The sequence below is a fragment of the Dama dama genome, chromosome 5 (genome assembly GCF_033118175.1).
Source record: "Dama dama isolate Ldn47 chromosome 5, ASM3311817v1, whole genome shotgun sequence".
In the NCBI taxonomy this organism is placed as follows: domain Eukaryota; kingdom Metazoa; phylum Chordata; class Mammalia; order Artiodactyla; family Cervidae; genus Dama; species Dama dama.
Window position 1 is genome coordinate 110,173,882 of NC_083685.1, and position 19,853 is coordinate 110,193,734.

Sequence of the window (19,853 nt, forward strand, 5' to 3'; positions counted from 1 at the left end):
GCTGGGACAGAATCAGGACAAGGCTAGTTCAGGAGTGGGACTGGATCCTGAGGGCGCCGGCAGTGAAGGGTTTGAAGCCGGTGAGTGGTGTTCAGATTAGAATCATAGGGGCCGGAGCAGAGGCTGAGGGAGGGCATACACCAGGCCATCGGTGACAGCTGATCTTGGGTGGCTTCTAAACAGGTGACGAGGGGAGGAAATGCATAGGTGGAAAAACGAGAGGATCAGATGCTTGACGGGACGTGAAAGGCAGACAGAGGACAGGCTATGGCAACAGCTGGTGGAGGGAGGTGCTGGGGGCCCAGCAACGGAGGCGAGAGCTAAGGAGGTTGAGATGCTATCTGAGTTACTGGTGACCCCCTCTGCCCCCCTCAGACCACTCCTGCCACACCAGTCTCTTTTCGGGCCTCCAACACTTTCAGCTTCCTCCTGCCTCAGGATCTTTGCTCTTGCCATTTCCTCCAACGGGAATGCTCTTCCTGGAGAGACTTCCGGCTAGACTGCTGCTAGTTCCTCTCCCCGACACTCCTCGGGGGTGTCAAGCGCTCTCTCTTGACTCTTACACTGGCTGGTAATACAGTCTGTGTTTATTGTCTGCCTTCTCCACCAGAATGTAAGCTTTGATGGCAAGTTTTGCATGTGGATCTGCGAATACAGTAGCCACTTGTCACAGAGGACAGCCGAATCTGAGATATGTGGGTGGTCCAAATTGAGAGGGGCTTCAAGCGCAGCACACACACCAGACTTAGCACAAAATGAAACATGTAAAGCATCTCCGTGATAATTTTTTTTATATACTGATGATGTGTTTGAAATAATATTTTAGATTATTGGGTTAAACAAAATATATTACGAAAATGAATTTCACCTGTTTCCTTTCATTTTATAATGTGAGTAATGGAAAACTTGGAATGACATAGATGGCTCGCGTCCTCTTTCTGTAGAACAGTGCCTGGCATATAGTATGCGCTCAAAAATATCTGTTGAATGAATATACGTGGGAAACAGTTGGACATTCATGTCTGAGTCTGTGCGGAAGGGTCTGGGAGGCGGACACAGAACTCACCCTGGGGGCAGAGAGATGGCGGCACATTCTGTGAGTGTGGATAAGTGCTTGGACCTGGAGAACACCTCCAACACAAGTTTGTGTGCGTGCGTGCTAAGTCACGTCAGTCGTGTCTGACTCTGTGCAACCCTATGGACTGTAGCCCACCAGGCTCCCCTTTCCATGGGATTCTCCAGGCAAGAATACTGAAGAAGGTTGCCATGCCTTCCTCCAGGGGATCATCTCGATCCAGGGATCGGATCCCACATCTCTTATGTCTCCTGCATTGGCAGGCCGGTTCTCTACCATTAGCGCCACCTGGGAAGCCCCCCAGCACAAGTTTACCAAGCACCTACTGTGGGCCTGAGAGGAGGAGAGAGCTATGCATCCAACAGAAGGGCTGCCTTGGGGCCTTAGCTCTGGTTTTGTGGGGTTGGTCTATCTGTCCAGGAAGACATCCATTTTCTTCCCAAGTGAGACCAAAAGGCAGGCAGGAGTTAGCTAGAGGAAGGGGTGGGGCGGCAGAGAGGGAGGCTGCTCCAGGCAAAGGAAGAGCAAGTTGAAACATTTAGAAGCCAATCTGGGTACCGTACTTGGTAGGAACAGAAAGTTTAGACAGGTTTGGAGCATGGAAGCTTTGGAGGAGCTGAGGTGAAGGGGCTGCAGAAGACCTGATGAAACAGGGCTAGACATGGGGGATTCAGAAGCCTCGTTCAGGTGCTTGACTTACCCTGAGGACACGGGAGCCCCAAAGAGTAAGCAGGGGGACCTGTTTAGAAAGACTCTCCCCTCTGCTTGTGTGCAGTCCAGGCAGGAAAGCTGGGGCAGAGGCATGAAGGAATGGAGGACAGAGAGGGAATGACCAGGGATGTAGAAGAAAATTGTGCAGAGTGGGGCCCTGGCAGCCTGCTCAGCAGAGTCTGGTGAATTCCCAGAGGTGTGGTTAGATGGAGACCCCTGGATTTGTCACTTAGGGGTGTGTGTGTGTGTATTAGCTGTTCAGTAGTGTCTGACTCTTTGCAACCCCAGGGACTGCAGCCCACCAGACTCCGCTGTCCATGGGATTCTCCAGGCAAGAATACTGGAGTGGGTTGCCATTCTCTTCTCCAGGGGATCTTCCTGATCAGGGATCGAACCCAGGTCTCCTGCATTCCAGGCAAACTCTTTACCCTCTGAGCCACCAGAGAAGCCCTTCACTTAGGTGCTGGCTGCTTATGGAGAGCATCCCCATGGGGGTGGTGATGGAGGAAGCTGATGGGGGCAGAGGAGAGACAGGAATGAACAGGAGGCAGCCCTGTAGACAGTTCCTTGTATTTCCAGAGGGTGGGGGTGAGGGAAGAAATGAAGGAAGAAAATTCAGGGCCAGGAGGATGTTTATGGACTGGGGTAACAGCAGCAGGGTGAGGAGGAAGAAGCGAGAAAAAAGTCCTGCCCTCTGACCCCAGCCCCAGCCCCACTCTGTCTTCATGAAAGAAGGGCCCGGCCACCTTGCCCAGGTCACAAGGCTGAGAGTGCAGATGGTGCCTGGACTGAGGCCTGCCCAGGGTGAAGGACTGCCTCCCCTCCAGCGCCCCTCCTGCATGGGCTGGATCAGGAGGGGAGATCTTCCTGAGGAAGGGAAGAGCCTCCATGGCTGCTGCTTGCCCTGGATCCTGGCCACCCACACAGGGCATGTCACAGATCACACACACAACTCACATAGGGCACACTGTTGCACGCACAGATGCAGAACGCACACAGGGGTAGGCACGCGTGTGTGCAGAGAGCCTGCACAAGACGGACATGTGCATATGCACACGTGTGCACATCCAGAGCTCACACAGGATATATATGTATGGATGCACACACACAAAGTGCTTACACAGGTTTTACACATGAGAGGGCACCTATGCTCACATCAAATGTGTGTACACGTGAGTGTGCATGTACACAAAGAGCCTCAGCAGAGGCTACCACCTCAGTCTGAACAAGGAGAGGCTCCCGGGGATGCTGGTATCACAGCTGTTTTCCTTGCCAGTACAACACTCAGGGCTCCTCCAGAACCTCCACTCTCCACTGACTCTGCCCTCCTCTGGTCCACCCTCTCTCAGCCTCCCTGGCCTCCTTCCTTTCCGTCTGGATCAGGGCACCAAGGACAGGCCTTAGTTGATTCGATGTCCCTAGCTCCGCTGGGAAGTGTGGGTGCTGCGATGCGCCCTGCGTGTCATCTGCTGGCAGGGGATCCTGCCAACAGCGGGTGAGGAGACACTTCTCGCTCCAGGGAGGTGGGGTCCGGCCTCTGGCCTCACCTCCCGCCCCAGGCAGTTCTAGATGGCCAGGTCCTGGCGGATGGTGGCCAGCGACGCCTTGCTGCGGCCACTGCCGCCCTCGCTGTCACCGGCCGGCGCCCCGTGCGCATAAGCGGGCGGGGCGTAGGGGTCGGTGCCCGAGCGCCGCGTGGGCAGGGCGGGCGGCGGCTGGAGCAGCTGCTGCGCCTCCTCCCGCGCGCGGTTGCAGCGGTTGTCGCGCTCGGCGGCCTGGCGACAGCGGCCGGCGCGCGGACGGCCCTTCCAGAGCAGGTGGCCCAGCTCGGCCACGCTGAGCAGCGCCGAGAGCAGCCCGACCGCGAAGTAGAAGACCACGAAGACGGTCTTCTCGGTGGGCCGGCTCACGAAGCAGTCCACGGTGTGCGGGCACGGGGGACCTGCGCACACGAAGTGCGGGGCCACGCGGAAGCCATAGAGCAGCGTCTGGCCCGCCAGGAAGGCCAGCTCGGCCAGCAGGCGCAGCGCCACGCTCAGCAGGTAGCAGCGGCGCGCGCGGCGGTCCCCCGGGCGCCCCGGGGCCCCCGCCCCGCCGCCCGCGCCGCCCGGCTCCTTGCTGGCGCGGTGCACGGAGTAGATGACGAAGAGCACCGGGGGCGCCGACAGCAGCAGGATGTGGAACAGCCAGAAGCGGTAGTGGGAGACGGGGAAGGCGCGGTCGTAGCAGGTCTGGCGACAGCCTGGCTGCAGCGTGTTGCACACAAACTCCTCCTGTTCGTCCTCGAACACGGCGCCGCCCACCGTGGCCAGCACCAGGATGCGGAAGATCAGCATGACCACCAGCCACAGGCGGCCCACGAGCGGCGACTGCAGCTGCACGGCGTCCAGCAGCGAGCCGAGGAACGCCCACTCCCCCATGGCGCTGGAGATGGACGCGGGGCGGGCAGTCAGAGGCCGAGGGACCAGGGTCCCAGCCCTCCGCGCCCATCGCGGTGGGGTCAGCTGGAACCGCCTCTAACTTCGAGGTGAGCCAGGGGGTCAGCCAGACCCGGCTTTAGCCGGGGCTTTCAGGGAACAAAGGGCTTAGCTTAGGGGGCTCAGGTGAGTCTCAACTTTGGGCGCTGGGGAGGAGCTCCACCTCGGTGCTCTGGTCAGACACCAATGGGGCTGCTGGGTTGGATCCTGCGCTCCTCCGAGTCCAGGTTGGAGGGAAAGGACCTCGGAGATGAGCCCTGCCGGCCCCTGACTACCTGTGTGGAAGCAGAAACCCAGCAGCGCCCTCGTGTGCCCCGGGATACTTTCTGTGGGCAAGAATGGTGCCCTGAATGCAATGCTCCAACCCAATTTGGTACTTCTGGGTGAAGTGGAGCCAGCAGACCCAGAAGGATTCACCTTCTTTCCCCGCTCACCATTTCTCTTGCCTCCCTCCTTTTTTTTTTTTTTTTTCTTTTCTTAACTGCAGTGAACTCCTCTCAGAATTGGGGAATGGACACAAAGGGAAGGAACCCCACTTCCATCAGGATCCATTGTCCTAGGTGTCCCCTACCATCTGTGCGGTGGGAATGCTGGCCCACCTCCTCGAATCTCCTCCCTGGTGTCCCTCTGATTCCAGCTTCTCGTATCTCCCGAGAGACTCCCCGACAACCCCCTCACAGGTCCCACAGGCCCCCAGACCCTCAACCGTAACCACTCACCCTGCAGCTGGTGCTGGGATGTTAAAGCCGAGTGAAGAACCTTGGGAGATGGTTGGGACCTGTTCCTCCTGGTCCCTCTTTCATTTTCCCTTTTGGATTTGGCCAGGATGGATGACAAGACAGGATGGCTGAGAGGGGCTAGTGCTCCCCCTTCTCTTAAAGGGAAAGGGTGACCCTGTTGACTGACTCCACCCCTGGGAACAGACCCAGGGCCACGCCCCTTGCTGGACTCTGCTAGTCTTCCCTTCCCATCCCCTCATCCCCCAACCCCCACCCCCATCCCAGGGCTGAGTCCCCAACTGGAAATGAGGAAAGGGGTTACCCAGAGCTACATCCCTGTTGAAGGAAGCCCATCTCCGACAGACTCTCCTAACTGGAAGGCCTAGGCCTTCCACTATCAAGTGACTGTCCCCACTGAAGGCGGTCTTCAGGGCTGGCACGGGGTTTGATGCTGGTGTTGGTAGCACTGGTATTTTAAGCAGCAGCAGACACCTGCTAGCTCTCTGTCAAGCTCTGACATTACAAGTCACTTAGCTCTTCTGGGCCAGAGTCTCCTGGCTTGTCAGCTAAGAAGCCTGGGCCAGCTGGTCCCTAAGTTCCCTTCCAGCTCTGCAGCTTAATGCTGAGGTCCCAACCATGTCACAGAAAACAAAAAAAACCCAAGCCCAGAAAAATTTCCCTTTTGGAAAAACATTAGGGTATCAAGGGTGTCTGGCCTTGGGACTTGAATAAAAGCTTTTGCTTCCTTCCTGCTTTTCTGTAACTTCCAGATTTACTGTAATGAGCATGTCATTTTATAATATGAAAAGTAAATAGGAAGGTTTCTTTTTCCCTCACAAGGCTCTGAACTGAGTCATCTTCTACTGCTCTAGGTAGCTGGAGAAGCTGTCTATAGAGAAGGGCAGTTAGGATGACCAAGGGTGACCTGAGCGGCCAGGGAGGGGACACTCCCAGGTTAAGTGCTCATTTGTCCTCTCTGCCTTTCCAGGAGTCTGGACCCACACCATTCTCCTCCTTCGTCTGTGCAGTTGCTCTGGGTTGGGCCCCAGGCCCCACTCATCATAAGAATTAGCTCATGTCATCCTCCTGACAAGGATGGGAAGCTGAGACTCAGAGGGTCTAAGGCACAGTCACGCAGCAAGAAAGAGAGGGTCCTGGCCTCACACCCAGCCTCACTGGTTTGGAGCCCACATTCTGAAGCTCATGGTGGAACTGTCCCGGTTCCAGCCTGCCTGGACTTCCCAGGGCCTGACAGTCCCCAGGGCTTTGTGTGGGGCTGGTGGTAGCCATGCCAGGACTCACCTCTTTGGTGACACTTTCTCTCCTTTCCGGCCATGGGGGCCTGTCTGGTTTTCCACGTGCTGATGGGGACCCCTGGCCCGATTTCAAGAAGGGGTGGGAAATGTGTCCTTCACCCACACTGGCTCCGGCCCAGCCCTGCCTGGAAAAACCCCAGGTTAGTGCTCTGGAGTGCTGGGGTTCCCTAGGGACTGGGCCTGGGTGGGGAGACACTAGCCTGGATCAAGTCCAAAGGAAAGCACATGCTGGGGCCCATTCCAAAAACAGGATGTGGGCTGGGGGCACTGGCGACCTCCCCAATCCCTACCTCCACCTGCTCCTGGAAAAGCTGCTCCCTGACCCCAGCCATGGGGGCCCAGGGACACGCCTCATTGCCCCTGGAATAGTCCCTGCCCTGACTTCATGGCCACTGCCCGGTCAGCCCACCAGCCCAGCCTGGAAAAATCCTCATCAGAGCAGGTTCATCTCCCTGTGGAGAGCAGAAAGTGGCAGAGGTGGCAGGTGGGCAAGGGGGGAGACATAGAGCCGTGGAGCCGTGGTTCCCCTGCACTGTCCCCAGCCCTTGATACCGTAGGGCCAGACACAGGAGACTCAGCAATCTCTGGGGTCCATCCTCCTTCTCAGATAGTGCCAGCCTGGGAGGAGGTGTCACTGATGTTGCCCAGAGCTGGCGGCATTTGGCCCCATTCTTGGCCCAACTCGCGGTCTGGGGCTGGGCTCAGACTGGTTCACACTCTGTCTCCATCCCAGACACCTCACCCTGGTCCATTGGACTGTGGAACCACTTCCCAAGTCCATCACACATGAACACGCATAGGCAGGCACACACATGTTGGTAAATTAATAGCCATGACATCAGCAACCCACAACTATATTTTCTCTCCACTGTGTCCCTCTAACATTTAAAATAATCTTTACATAAATGCTGCCTTTTAGTAAGGCCTTTCCTAGCTGCCCAAACTGGAATTTAACCCCTGACTTCCTATCTCCTTTCTGAGCTTTATTTCCTTTTCACTGACCACTTCATAACATACTTCATATTTTTCTTATTTATTCTGTGTAGCATGTCTCCTTTATTAGCATGGAAGCTCCAGGAGGGCAGAAATTTTTGGTGCTTTATATACTGTCCTGCCCTCAATGCCTAGACAGTTCCTGGGACTTTAGTAGATCTGTGTGGTGGCTGAATGAGTGAATTGGGGTGGAAGGGTTTTAGAGGGTGCAGATCTTCTCTGCCTCAAGAGGATGACACTGCTGGGTTCCACACCTCGGTTGTTCCCTCTCATCTCCTCCAGGGCTTGTGATCACTTAAGTGAATATTCAGTCTGAGATCAGCAATCAGAATGTCCACTCTTAGGTAGAAAAGAAAACTCCAAAATCGGTTAATGGTGAAAATCTGCCCCAGCTCAAACAGAGCAGGAGGGAAGAGTGGGTGAGAGGCAGGGGGCATGGCCGCTTCTCCTTGATTACTCCTCAAGTCCGCTGCAGCCCCGCCCCCGCAGAGCTGCGCAGTTTCTAAGCCGGTCCCCAGGCTGGTCTGAAAAGCCTCCAGACCGTATGATCTGGTCACTGGTCACCCCAGCTCTCTGCCTCCTCCCCTCTGTCCTCAGCCTTTGGTTCCCCATAGACCCCTCAGGCTCTGCGATTTATCACCAGCTGGGACCTGCTTCCCTGTCCAGCATTACTTCCTCCCTTAGCTCTATGATTATTTAAGATGAGGTTCGGCTGTCAGAGCAAAAATACTAAACAGTGGCTCAAAACAGAGGGAAGCTTGTTTCTCACATAAAAGGAGGGCGGGGGCTGTTCAGCACGGGCAGAGCAGCTCTGCGCCCCGAAGTCCTAAACAGGGGGCAGTCGGCTCCTTCCAGACCCCTCCTGGGGTGTAGCCCCCTCCTGCAGGATTCACAGAATCTATCAGTTATATTCCAGGCAGCGGAGGGAGAAAGCGATGAAGTGGTGGAAACGGGCGCAAGAACATCTCTCTAAAAAGTCCCGAGAGGCTGCCACATGACCCACCTGCTCACATATCATTGGTCTTCCCTCTGCAAGGAAGCCTGGGAAATGGCGTCTTTATTCTCAGTGGCCTTGCGTAGAAGAAGCGAGAATGTAGCCCTGACTGTCAGAAGACCACTTCTAGTATTCACTTTCCGCACTGAGATGGGGAGTCAGGCAGAGTCGGTTGCCCCCAGGTCTGCCCCCACCAGCTGCTCCCTGAGGAAGGAGGGGGCCGCCTCAGTCTACCTTGTCCTCAAGTCCTGCCAAACCAGTGCGCCTTCATTCACATGCCTCTGCCAAGACTTTGCTCTCGTCCTTGGGCAGAAGAGTCACTATTGCCAACTGGAGGCCCCACCTGGTCTCTTTCCCCAGGTCACACTTTTCTAGGTTGTACGTGTGGCAGCTTTGTTCAGTAAGGACGATAACTGGGCCTGAGGGTGGTTGGGCCCTGCAGGCCGCCTCATCTGAGAGACAAAGAGACTTGGGAGTTCCTCTTCTTTTCCTCCAAAGCCTAGAGTGAAAGACGGAGGAGAGAAACTGCTTTGCGACTGAGGTGGGGAAGGGGACAGGTTTGTTATCAAGAGGCGTCTTTCCAAGTCCCATTTCCCTCCCCGGAGCTCTGAATAGCTGATATTTATAACTGCCAATATCCGTAAGCTGCTACAATCGCTGCTGCTGGACTGGTGACCTGCTCTCCATCACCCTGGGGCAGAAGTGGGATCAGGTTGACTCCAGATCAGTTGATGGGCAGACCAAAGTAACTCCCTCCCTGAAAGCGATACTCCTGGGTGGAAAGGAGTGCTGCCCACCAGGTCCTGGAAAATTACAGAAAGACTAGAAGACAAAGTCCCTTATGGATTCGGCTTCCTTTCCTCCAGCTAAAATATCTTTTGCATTCACCGGAATGTATTGGGGCCACCTTGAGGCCACTGAAGATACTGTCTTACTAAAAAGAAACAAATCTGACTCCAGAAATTACTGAGGAAAAATGTAAGGCGGGGGTGGGGGGTGGGGGGGTGTAAAATGATACAGCTGCTTTGAAAAGTTCCACAGGTTCTTAGAAAGGCAAAGATTTATTAAATGACCAACAATTCCACTTCTAGGTATCTACCCAAGAGATATGAAAAAATATGCCTATAAACAAGGTTTGTATTCTCACATTCATGACAGTTTTATTTATAATGGGCCCAAACTGGAAACAACGCAACTGTCCGTCAACAGGTGAATGGATAAACAAATCCATACAATGGAATGTGCGCGCGCGCGCGCGTGCGTGTGTGTGTGTGTGTGTGTGCGCGCGCGTGTGTTAGTGGCTCAGTTGTTTCTGACTTTTTGTGACCCCATGGACTATAGCCCACCAGGCTCCTCTGTCCATGGAATTCTCCAGGCAAGAATACTGGAGTGGGTTGCCATTCCCTTCTCCAGGGGATTGTCAGGATCCAGGGATAGAATCTGGGTCACCTTCATTGCAGGCAGATTCCTTACTGTTTGAGTCACCAGAGAAGTCCTACAATGGAATAATATTCAGCAATTAAAAAAAAGAATGACTACATGATACCTAAATATGGTTAAATTTCAAAAACATGATGTCAAATGAAAGGTCGGACACAAAAGCATACATACATATACATATATATGTATATGAAGTTAAAAGCATATATATATAAAGTTCTAGAATAGGTAGAATTAACCTATAATGGTAGAAATCAGATCAATGTTGGGGGTCAGGATTGAAGAGACACTTAAGAATTTTGGGGAGTGATGGAAAAGTTTTATATCTTGATAGTGATGGTGGGTATGCATTTGTCAAAAGTCATCAATATGTATACTTATAGTGAGTGCATTTTATGTATGTAAATTATACCTCAAAGTTGATTTAAAAAGAAAAAAGTAATGTTGGTTTGTGTTGAAATTCTTTTGCAGGAGTGATGAGGGTGATTAAGACTTTTTAAAAATCATTTTTACACCTCTCTCTCCAACTCTTTTGGCAACTCTCTTTTCTCTTCCTCTCCCTTCACCCTCTTGTCCCTCCACAATCCAGTCTGGTCATCCTTCCCCCCTTAACAACTGCCTCTTTCCCATTCTTTATGAAATAGAGCAAAGTGGCTTGTTCCTACCAATCTGAGTTTGATGTCTGAAGGACGCTTTTGTGCACAAAATCAATATCTTTGGGTTTGAATTTGGGTTTCAGTTTATTAAAACAGAAAAATTATAACTTTTTCCTTTTTAAGTCTTCAACTTATACACTTTGCTATTTTATACAGGTAATATAATTTGAGTATAAAAATAAGAATAATCATTTTCACTTGCTCTTTCACATCAATTATAATTTTTAAGTTAAATCTGCATAAGGGACACTAATTACAAACCTGATTAATTAAATTTCCAAACACTTCCAATGCCTGATGGGACTGAAAACTCTAGCAAATGATTATCTTCTGATGCATTAAAATAAAACCTGACAAACCAAATGTACAAATGTACAAATTCAGGTTCTTTTCAATTTTATGGTAATGTTTACAAATTTAATCAAATGTGTTAAACTTTTGAGAATTCCTTGGCAGTCCAGTGGTTAGGACTCTGCACTTTCACGGCCAAGGGTGCAGGTTCAATCCCTGGTGGGGGAATTAAGATCCTGCAAGTTGTGTGGCACACCTCCCCCAAAGTTAAAATATCATCTGAAAATATGTTACATATTTAAATTGAAGTTACAGGGTTAATCTATGAGATTTCTTTACTTAAATTCTTTTAAACATTAGGAACATTAAAAATATGTAATACAGGGAATTCCCTGGTGGTTCAGTGGTTGGAACGCTGTGTTTCCAGTCTGGGAAGGGCACGTTTGATCCCAGGTTGGGGAACAAAGATCCCACGTGCCGCATGTGGTGCAGCATAAAAATAAATGAATGAATAAATAAGTCTTTTAAAAAATACATAACACAAACACATTCTGAATGATTACGAAATGTTCCTAAATTTAACACAAAATCATAAATACTGTGAGTTTGCTTGCTTCATCATTTCTATAGTTCTATCTTTACCTTCAAGTTTGTATGTAGAGTCATTTACCCAACTCAAAACGGTTTAATCATGCAAGGTGGACTGAAATTTTTTTTAAAAAATTGAAGTATAGTTCTTTTTTATAATGTTGTGTTAATTTCTGCTGTACCGCAAAGTGATTCAGTTATACATACATAGGCACTTTTTAAATATTCTTTTCCATTTATCACAAGATATTGAGTGTAGCTGCCCATGCTCCATTCATGGACATGCCTGTCCACAGCAGGACCTTGTTGTTTATCTGATCTATATATGATAGCTTACACTTGCCGACCCCAACCTCCTCCTCCATCTCTCCTCCAGCCCCTTCCCCCTTGGCAACCATACGTCTGTTCTCTATGTCTGTGAGTCTATTTCTGTTTCTATTTTGTGGATAGGTTCGTTTTTAGATTCCACATATAAGTGATATCATATGTTATTTGTCTTTCTGACTTACTTCACTGACTTACTGATAATCTTCAGTTGTATCCATGTTGCTGCAAATGGCATTATTTTGTTCTTTTAATGGCTGAGTAGTGTTCCATTGTATATATGTACCACATCTTCTGTATCCATTCATCTGTCAATGGACATTTAGTTTTTTTTTCCATGTCTTGGTTATTGTGAATATGGCTGCTATGAATATAGGGGTGCATGTATCTTTTTGAATTAGAGTTTTGTCTAGATATATGCCTAGGAGTGGGATTGCTGGATCATATAGTAGCTCTATTTTTAGTTTTCTGAGTAATCTCCATACTGTTCTCCATAGTGGCTGCACCAACTTACCTCCCACCAACAGTGTAGGCATCTGCCAGAGCTCTTCTCCACCATGTAGCTCTCCAAACTTTTTGCTTTGGAATTTATTAAAGGTGTTTATGTTCTCATTTTTAGCCTTTTCATGTTTATTGCTTCATGTTTTTTGTTTAGCAAAGACCATTACAAAGCACATAATTTGAATATGTGCCCCGGAATTCTATAACCATACAGGTGGTAATGTAATTATTTCTCCATCCAATTCAGACTTCTCTGTGCCATCCAGCAAGAGAAGATACAATTGTGGTTTCCATGGAGATTCTTGAAGGTGGGATTGTTAGTTTCTCCATCATGCTAATGCTTAGTCTCTCAGTTGTGTCTGATTCTTTGCAATCCCATGAACTGTAGCCCTCCAGGCTCCTCTGTCCCTTGGGTTTCCCAGGCAGGAATACTGGAGTGGATTGCCATTACCCCATGGTGCATTGCAAATCTCTCCCCAGTAACTGCAATGTTTGTTCTGGAATGGGCTTCCCTGAAAGTTCAGTTGGTAAAGAATCCATCTGCAATGCAGGAGACGCTGGTTCTATTCCTGGGTTGGGAAGACCTGCTGGAGTAACAGGCAAGTTTGACCTTGGAGTACAGAATGAAGCAAGGCAAAGGCTAACAGAGTTATGCAAAGAGAACACACTGGTCATAGCAAACACCCTCTTCCAACAACACAAGAGAAGATTCTACACATGGACATCACCAGATGGTCAATACTGAAATCAGATTGATTATATTCTTTGCAACCAAAGATGGAGAAGCTCTATACAGTGAGTAAAAACAAGTCCGGGAGCTGACTGGTTCAGATCATGAACTCCTTATTGCCAAATTCAGACTTAAACTGAAGAAGGTAGGGAAAACCACTAGGCCATTCAGGTATGAGCTAAATCAAATCCCTTACAATTATACAGTGGAAGTGACAAATAGATTCAAGGAATTCGATCTGATACAGAGTGCCTGAAGAACTATGGATGGAGGTTCGTGACATTGTACAGGAGGCAGTGATCAAGACCATCCCCAAGAAAAAGAAATGCAAAAAGGCAAAATGGTTGTCTGAGGAGGCCTTACAAATAGCTGAGAAAAGAAGAGAGGCTAAAGGCAAAGGAGAAAAGGAAAGACATATCCATCTGAATGCAGAGTTCCAAAGAATAGCAAGGAGAGATAAGAAAGCCTTCCTCAGTGATCAATACAAAGAAATAAGGAAAATAATAGAATGGGAAAGACTAAAGATCTCTTCAAGAAAATTAGAGATACCAAGGGAACATTTCATGCAAAGATGGGCACAACAGAGGGAAACATAAGCAGAAGATAATAAGAAGAGGTGGCAAGAATACACAGAAGAACTATACAAAAAAGATCTTCATGACCCAGTTAACCATGATGGTGTGATCACTCACCTAGAGCCAGAAGTCCTGGAAGGTGAAGTCAGGTGGGGCTTAGGAAGCATCACCATGAACAAAGCTAGTGGAAGTGATGGAATTCCAGTTGAGCTATTTCAAATTCTAAAAGGTGATGCTGTGAAAGTGCTGCACTCAACATGCCAGCAAATTTGGAAAACTCAGCAGTGGCCATGGGACTGGAAAAGGTCAGTTTTCATTCCAGTCCCAAAGAAAGGCAACGCCAAAGAATGCTCAAACTATCACATAATTGCACTTATCTCACACGCTAGCAAAGTAATACTCAAAATTCTCCAAGCCAGGCTTCAACAGTATGTGAACCCAGAACTTCCAGATGTTCAAGCTGGATTTAGAAAAGGCAGAGGAACCAGAGATCAAATTGCCAACATTCATTGGATCATTGAGAAGGCAAGAGAGTTCCAGAAAAACATCTATTTCTGCTTTATTGACTACACTAAAGCCTTTGACTGTGTGGATCACAACAAACTGTGGAAAAATTTTAAACAGATGGGAATGCCAGACCACCTTACCTGCCTCCTGAGAAATCTGTATGTGCAGGTCAAGAAGCAACAGTTAGAACCAGTCATGAAACAACAGATTGGTTCCAAATCGGGAAAGGAGTATGTCAAGGAGGTATATTGTCACTCTGCTTATTTAACTTATATGCAGAGTACATCAAGTGAAATGCTGGGCTGGATGAAGCATAAGCTGGAATCAAGATTGCTGGGAGAAATATCAGTAACCTCAGATATGCAGATGACACCACTCTTATGGCAGAAAGTGAAGAAGAACTAAAGAGTTTCTTGAAAGTGAAAGAGGAGAGTGAAAAAGTTGGCTTAAAACTCAACATTCAAAAAGCTAAGATCATGGCATCTGGTCCCATCACTTCATGGCAAATAGATGGGGAAACAATGGAAACAGTGACAGACTTTATTTTCTTGGGTGCCAAAATCACTGCAGATGGTGACTGCAACCAAGAAATTAAAAGACGCTCCTTGGAAGAAGAACTACGACCAACCTAGACAGCATATTAAAAAGCAGAGACATTACTTTGCCAACAAAGGTCCATCTAGTCAAAGCTATGGTTTTTTTCAGTAGTCATGTATGGATGTGAGAGTTGGACCATAAAGATAAAGAAAGCTGAGCACCAAAGAATTGGTGCTTTTGAACTGTGGTGTTGGAGAAGACTCTCGAGAGTCCCTTGGACTTCAAGGAGATCAAACCACTCAATCCTGAAGGAAATCAATCATGAACATTCTTTGGAGGGATTGATGCTGAAGCTGAAGTTTCAATACTTCGGCCACCTGATACAAAGAACTGACTCCTTGGAAAATACCCTGATGCTGGGGAAGGTTGAAGGCAGGAGGAGAAGGGGACAACAGAGGATGAGATAGTTGGATGGCATCATCGACTTGATGGACATGTGTTTGAGTAAACTCCAGGAATTGGTGATGGACAGGGAAGCCTGGCATGCTGCAGTCCATGGGGTCACAAAGAGTTGGACACAACTGAGATACTGAGCTGAACTTCCATGATTCCACAGAGCATGTATTGAAAGCAAGGAATTCCTCCCATTCACTTGTTAAATTAACACTGTGATTTCCCACAATTATGAAAGACCTGTCTACTCTGTCAGAAGGGAGTTTTGTGCACTACACGAAATATTATTACCAAAAGCTGCAGCCCGGGCAAAAGATGTGCTAGTCTGTCTTGTGGCCCCTGTTTCAGACCTTGGGAAGCTACTGTCGAGGTTCAGTATTATCACATGATTACAGAGTGGAGCATGACTGCTGAGCACAAGACAGTGGGCTCACCCGTGTCTGCTCATCCTCCTGTGTCATACCTCTCAGCAGGTCCATATGCTCTCCTGCAGTTTATAGTTGTAGCCGTCACAGAAAAGCAAAGATGGATACATATGGACAAAGAGCTTCAGGACCTTTGGAAATCTTGCTGTGTGTTGCATCAGTAAAAGTAATTCCAGTTCCCCACCACTTTGGTAACTATAAGTTTGCTTTCTACATCCATGACTCTACTTATGTTTTGCAAATAAGTTCATTTGCTCCCCCCCCCTTTTTTTTTTCAAGATTCCATATATAAGTGATAGCATATGGTATTTGTCTTTCTCTTTTGACTTACTTCACTTACTATGATAATCTTTAGGTCCATCAATATTGCTGCAAATGGCATTATTTTGCTCTTTTCTTACTACTGAGTAATAGTCCAATGTATGTATGTACATCTTCTTAATCCATCCCTCTGTTGATGGACATTTAGGTTGCTCCCATGTCCTGGCTATTGTAAATAGTGCTGCATGTATCTTTCTGAATTATGGTTTTCTCCAGATACATGCCCAGGAGTGGGATAGCTGGGTCATATGGTAGCTCTATTTTTCATTTTTTAAGAAACTTTTATTCTGTTCTCTTTAGTGGCTGCACCAATTTACAGTTCCACTAACAGTGTAGGACAGTTTCCCTTTTCTCCATACTCTCTCCAGAGTTTATTATTTGTAGACCTTTTTTTTTTTAATTTGTTTAAAGCAGTTGTTAACATTTAGTGCATCTCCTACCACGTGGCTTCAAGCTACTAGGACACATGCCCTACTCACGTCCTTAACCTTCCCAGCTCTTTTACTGAAGAATTTAACCTTCTCCATGACAGTCTGCTTTGGGATCTTTCCCTTGCTCAGAACTTTGTATTTAGTAGCCCAACTGCACCGCATTGACGACAGGAGCAGCTCCTCTTGTCCTTCGCAGTGTTTATACCCATGTCTGTTCACTGACCAAAGTCCACAATTTATCAAGGTTGACACCTGGGCAGAAGTTCTGGTTCCTCTTTTTTTTTTTTGGCTGCACAGTATGTGGGGTCTCAGTTCCCCAACCAGGGATCCAACCCATACTCCCTACGCTGGATGCTCAGAGTCCCAACCACTGGATCACCCTCAACTTCAGGGAAGTTCTGCTCTAGTTCCTCTTTAAGTGGTAATGCCTCATACCAGCTTGCCCAAAGTATCCTGGGTGATATTTGTTGAAGTTGAGCCTGTGGTGATGAATGCCACCAGCACTGTCCCAGCCTCCTGGGTACTTCTGGTGTTTGCTGATGTAGCCGAGGCTATGGCTCATGTGGCCCCTACATTTCCAGGCCTTCTTAGTCTGATGGCTGTAGATTTTTAAAAAACATATTTATTCGATTGCACTTGGTCTTAGTTGTGGCATGTGGGATCTAGATCCCCAACCAAGGATCAAACTCGGGACCCCTGCAATGGGAGCATGCCTGTCGCATCTTAGCCACTGGACCACCAGGGAAATCCTGGCTGTAGATTTTTTGATGATGACTCTTCTGACTAGTGTGATACCTCATTGTAGCTTCTGTTTTAATTTGGCTGTGCCGGGTCTTCACTGTGGTATGCAGGATCTTTAGTCTTGGCATAATGGGCTCTTAGTTAGGGCATGCAGACTCTAATTCCCTGACCAAGGATGGATACCAGGTCCCTTGCATTGGAGCATGGAGTTTTAACCACTGGCCCACCAGGGAAGTCCCCTGCATTGTAGATTAAAAAAAAAAAAATTTGCCATTTTTTAAAAAAAGAAATTTTAAATTAGTTTACTTTTGGCTATGCTGGGTCTTGGTTGCTGTGATCGGATTTTCTCTAGATGTGGAGAGTGGGGACTACTCTCTAGGTGTGGTGTGCAGGCTTCTCACTGACGTGGCTTCTCCTGTCGCAGAGCATGGGCTCTAGAGCACTCGGACTTCAGTAGCACTTGGGGGGCACTTGGGTTCAGTAGTCGTGGCTCCCGGGCTCGAGAGCACAGGCTCAGTAGTTGTAGCACACGGGCTCAGTTCCTCCTTGGCATGCGGGATCTTCCTAGATCATGGATGGAAACTGTGTCTTCTGCATTGGCAGGTGTATTCTTCACTGCTGGGCCTCATTGTAGTTTTTTTTTTTTTGTTTTTAAAGTTTCAGACTATTATTAATCCGTGTAAACCCTGACACAATACACTAACATGGTTTTGTGCATTTAGAGGGGAAATATTTCCTGGTTAGGTGGAAAATTGTGTGAATGGCTTCGGGAAGACCTTCATTCTAAACAACTTTATAGCGAAATGCTTCATTTAGAAGTCTGGACCTTCTTTCTTCAGTTTGCTGTAATCTACACTCACAAAGTAGAACTTGTACTGATCATTAGGTCCCAGCTGGTCCCAGGGGTCCAGGTTATTATTTCTGTCCCAACTGACAATGGGATTGAACAATGCCAAGCACGTGACATACAATGCCGTTCTAGTACCTCCCAGGCCGATAAATATGAAGAGGGGGATCAAGCTAGAATACTTCTTGGCCTGACCAATGATCTGGCGGAGCATGGTTTCAACAAAAGCCTTGAGTCCAAATGGAGAAAAAACTAACCTGCAAGGCACGGGATTAAGCAGTCACCCCTCACTGTAGTTTTTATTTGCATTTCTTTTCATGTCCGTGTGATCTTCTCTGCAGCTATCAGAACCAAGGCCGCCACATCCACTATCCTAGGTCGTCTTTGGTTCTTTCGGTACCAAAATGGACTTTGGAGCTTGTATAGGTAGGATTCTCCAGAAAAACAGAACCAATAGGATGTATATAGATATTTATGTAAGAGGAGATTTATTATAGGAACTAGCTCACATAATTATGGAGGCTAAGTCCCACAACCTGCCATTTGCAAACTGGAGAATCGGGAAAGCTGGGATGTAATTCGAGTCCCATAGCCTGAGAACCAGGAGTATGGATGTCTGAGGGCAGAAAACAGACACCTCAGCTTAGAGAGAGCGGATTCACCACACCGCCGACATTTTTGTTCTTTTCAGTGGAGTGGTTGATCCCACCTGCATTGGTGAGAATTATCTTAACTCAGTCTACTGATTCAGATGCTAATCTTTTCCAGAGACACCCTCACAGAACACACTCAGAAGTTCTATTTTACCAGCTATCTGGGCATGCCTTTCCCCAGTCAAGTTGACACATACAGTTAACCATCACAGTTTTCAATATAGCCTGCAGACATCCTGCTGAGATTTGCAAGGGTGCAGCCCCTGAGTGAAAGAGAAAAAGCCTTGAGGGCAATCCCTGCAGCGTCATATTAGAACCAGAACCCATACATTACCTGTGCATGCGTGCTCACTCAGTTGCAGCCAACCCCATGGACTGTAGCCCGCCAGGCTCCTCTGTCCGTGAAATTTCCCAGGCAAGAATACTGCAGTGGGTTGCCATTTCCTACTCCAAGGTATCTTTCTGACCTAGGGATGGAACCCACATCTCTTACATCTGCATTTGCAGGCGGATGTTTTACCACTGAGCAACCTGGGAGTTCACATTATTTTCAGAAGCAGAAGAAATATATAAAGTTACTTTCATTTTGAAAAAGAACATGTAATATTTACTATTTTTGTCAACCATAGGAAGATACAAAGAAGAAAACAAAAAGCACCCAAATCTCATTATCCAGAGCAAAGCAACTGACATTTTGCTGCAACTTACAGTAAGGCCTTTCAATGCACACTGCATTGGTTCTCCATCACGATTAGGTGGAGGGCTTGTTAAAACAAGTGCTTTCAAAAAGTCAGTAGTTCTTGTTCTGCCCGTAGTCTGAGTCCCCGATCGGGAAAGAAGACTCCTCGAAACAATGCAACTCGCAATAGGGGAATTTATTACTGACTCGAGCCAGGGCCTCCCGCCCTCACCAGGTGTGTGAGGACGAAAGGCCCCGAGCCCCAGTTCTCTTGGGTATTTATTAGGTCAAAATAAGCAGCAGGTAGTTGGCGCAATCGGATTGGTTACACAGTGGGTAGTTGGCGTAAGCGGATTGGTTACACAGTTGCAAGGTAATTTTTGTTGGCCCAGCGTGGGGCTTTCAGCTTTCCCCTGATAGGTTCCCTTTTTTCTGGCTAGGCATATGTTGATTGGCTGGCTCCAGGAGGCCTGATAATTATGTTACCCCGGGAAACCAGGCCTACTCCTAATCTAGGCTGCCTGCCATGGCGTTAGCCGTGACAGCCTCACAGTTCTGGGGTGGACCTGGTAAGAAATTGTTTTTTTAAATAATTTTATTTAAATACATTTTATTTTCCTGGGTCGGGGAGATCCCTTGAGGAGGGCATAGGCAACCCACTCCAGTATTCTTGCCTGGTGAATCCCATGGACAGAGGAGCCTGGTGGGCTAGTCCATAGGATTGCAGAGTTAGACATGACTGAATCAACTTGGCACGCACGCACTTATGTATCTAAACAATTTTTCATATGTGTAGGAAATCACTATATTCTCTAAAGGGTTTAAGTGTGTATAAACACTAAGTTTATTAGAACTAGAATTTTAATCTC

General features: G+C 48.1%; 2 protein-coding genes, 1 long non-coding RNA gene and 1 pseudogene across 3 annotated transcripts; all 4 read right to left on the reverse strand.

Moving 5' to 3' along the window:
- Positions 1-813: 813 nt before the first annotated feature.
- On the reverse strand, positions 814-5,100 carry GJD3 (gap junction protein delta 3). The gene is made up of 2 exons (XM_061141131.1): positions 4,983-5,100; positions 814-4,210 (listed from the first exon to the last, which is right to left on the reverse strand). The coding sequence occupies exon 2, from the start codon at positions 4,204-4,206 to the stop codon at positions 3,352-3,354; it is 855 nt and encodes a 284-aa protein (XP_060997114.1). The 5' UTR covers positions 4,207-4,210; positions 4,983-5,100; the 3' UTR covers positions 814-3,351.
- Positions 5,101-9,518: 4,418 nt separating this feature from the next.
- Positions 9,519-19,031, reverse strand: LOC133056051 (uncharacterized). The gene is made up of 3 exons (XR_009692730.1): positions 19,014-19,031; positions 18,640-18,772; positions 9,519-9,780 (listed from the first exon to the last, which is right to left on the reverse strand). It is a non-coding gene; the product is annotated as an uncharacterized LOC133056051 (long non-coding RNA).
- LOC133057960 (large ribosomal subunit protein uL15-like) lies at positions 16,083-16,864 on the reverse strand (annotated as a pseudogene).
- Positions 17,618-17,866, reverse strand: LOC133056050 (cytochrome c oxidase subunit NDUFA4-like). Its single transcript, XM_061141132.1, has one exon. The coding sequence runs from the start codon at positions 17,864-17,866 to the stop codon at positions 17,618-17,620; it is 249 nt and encodes an 82-aa protein (XP_060997115.1).
- Positions 19,032-19,853: the final 822 nt, after the last annotated feature.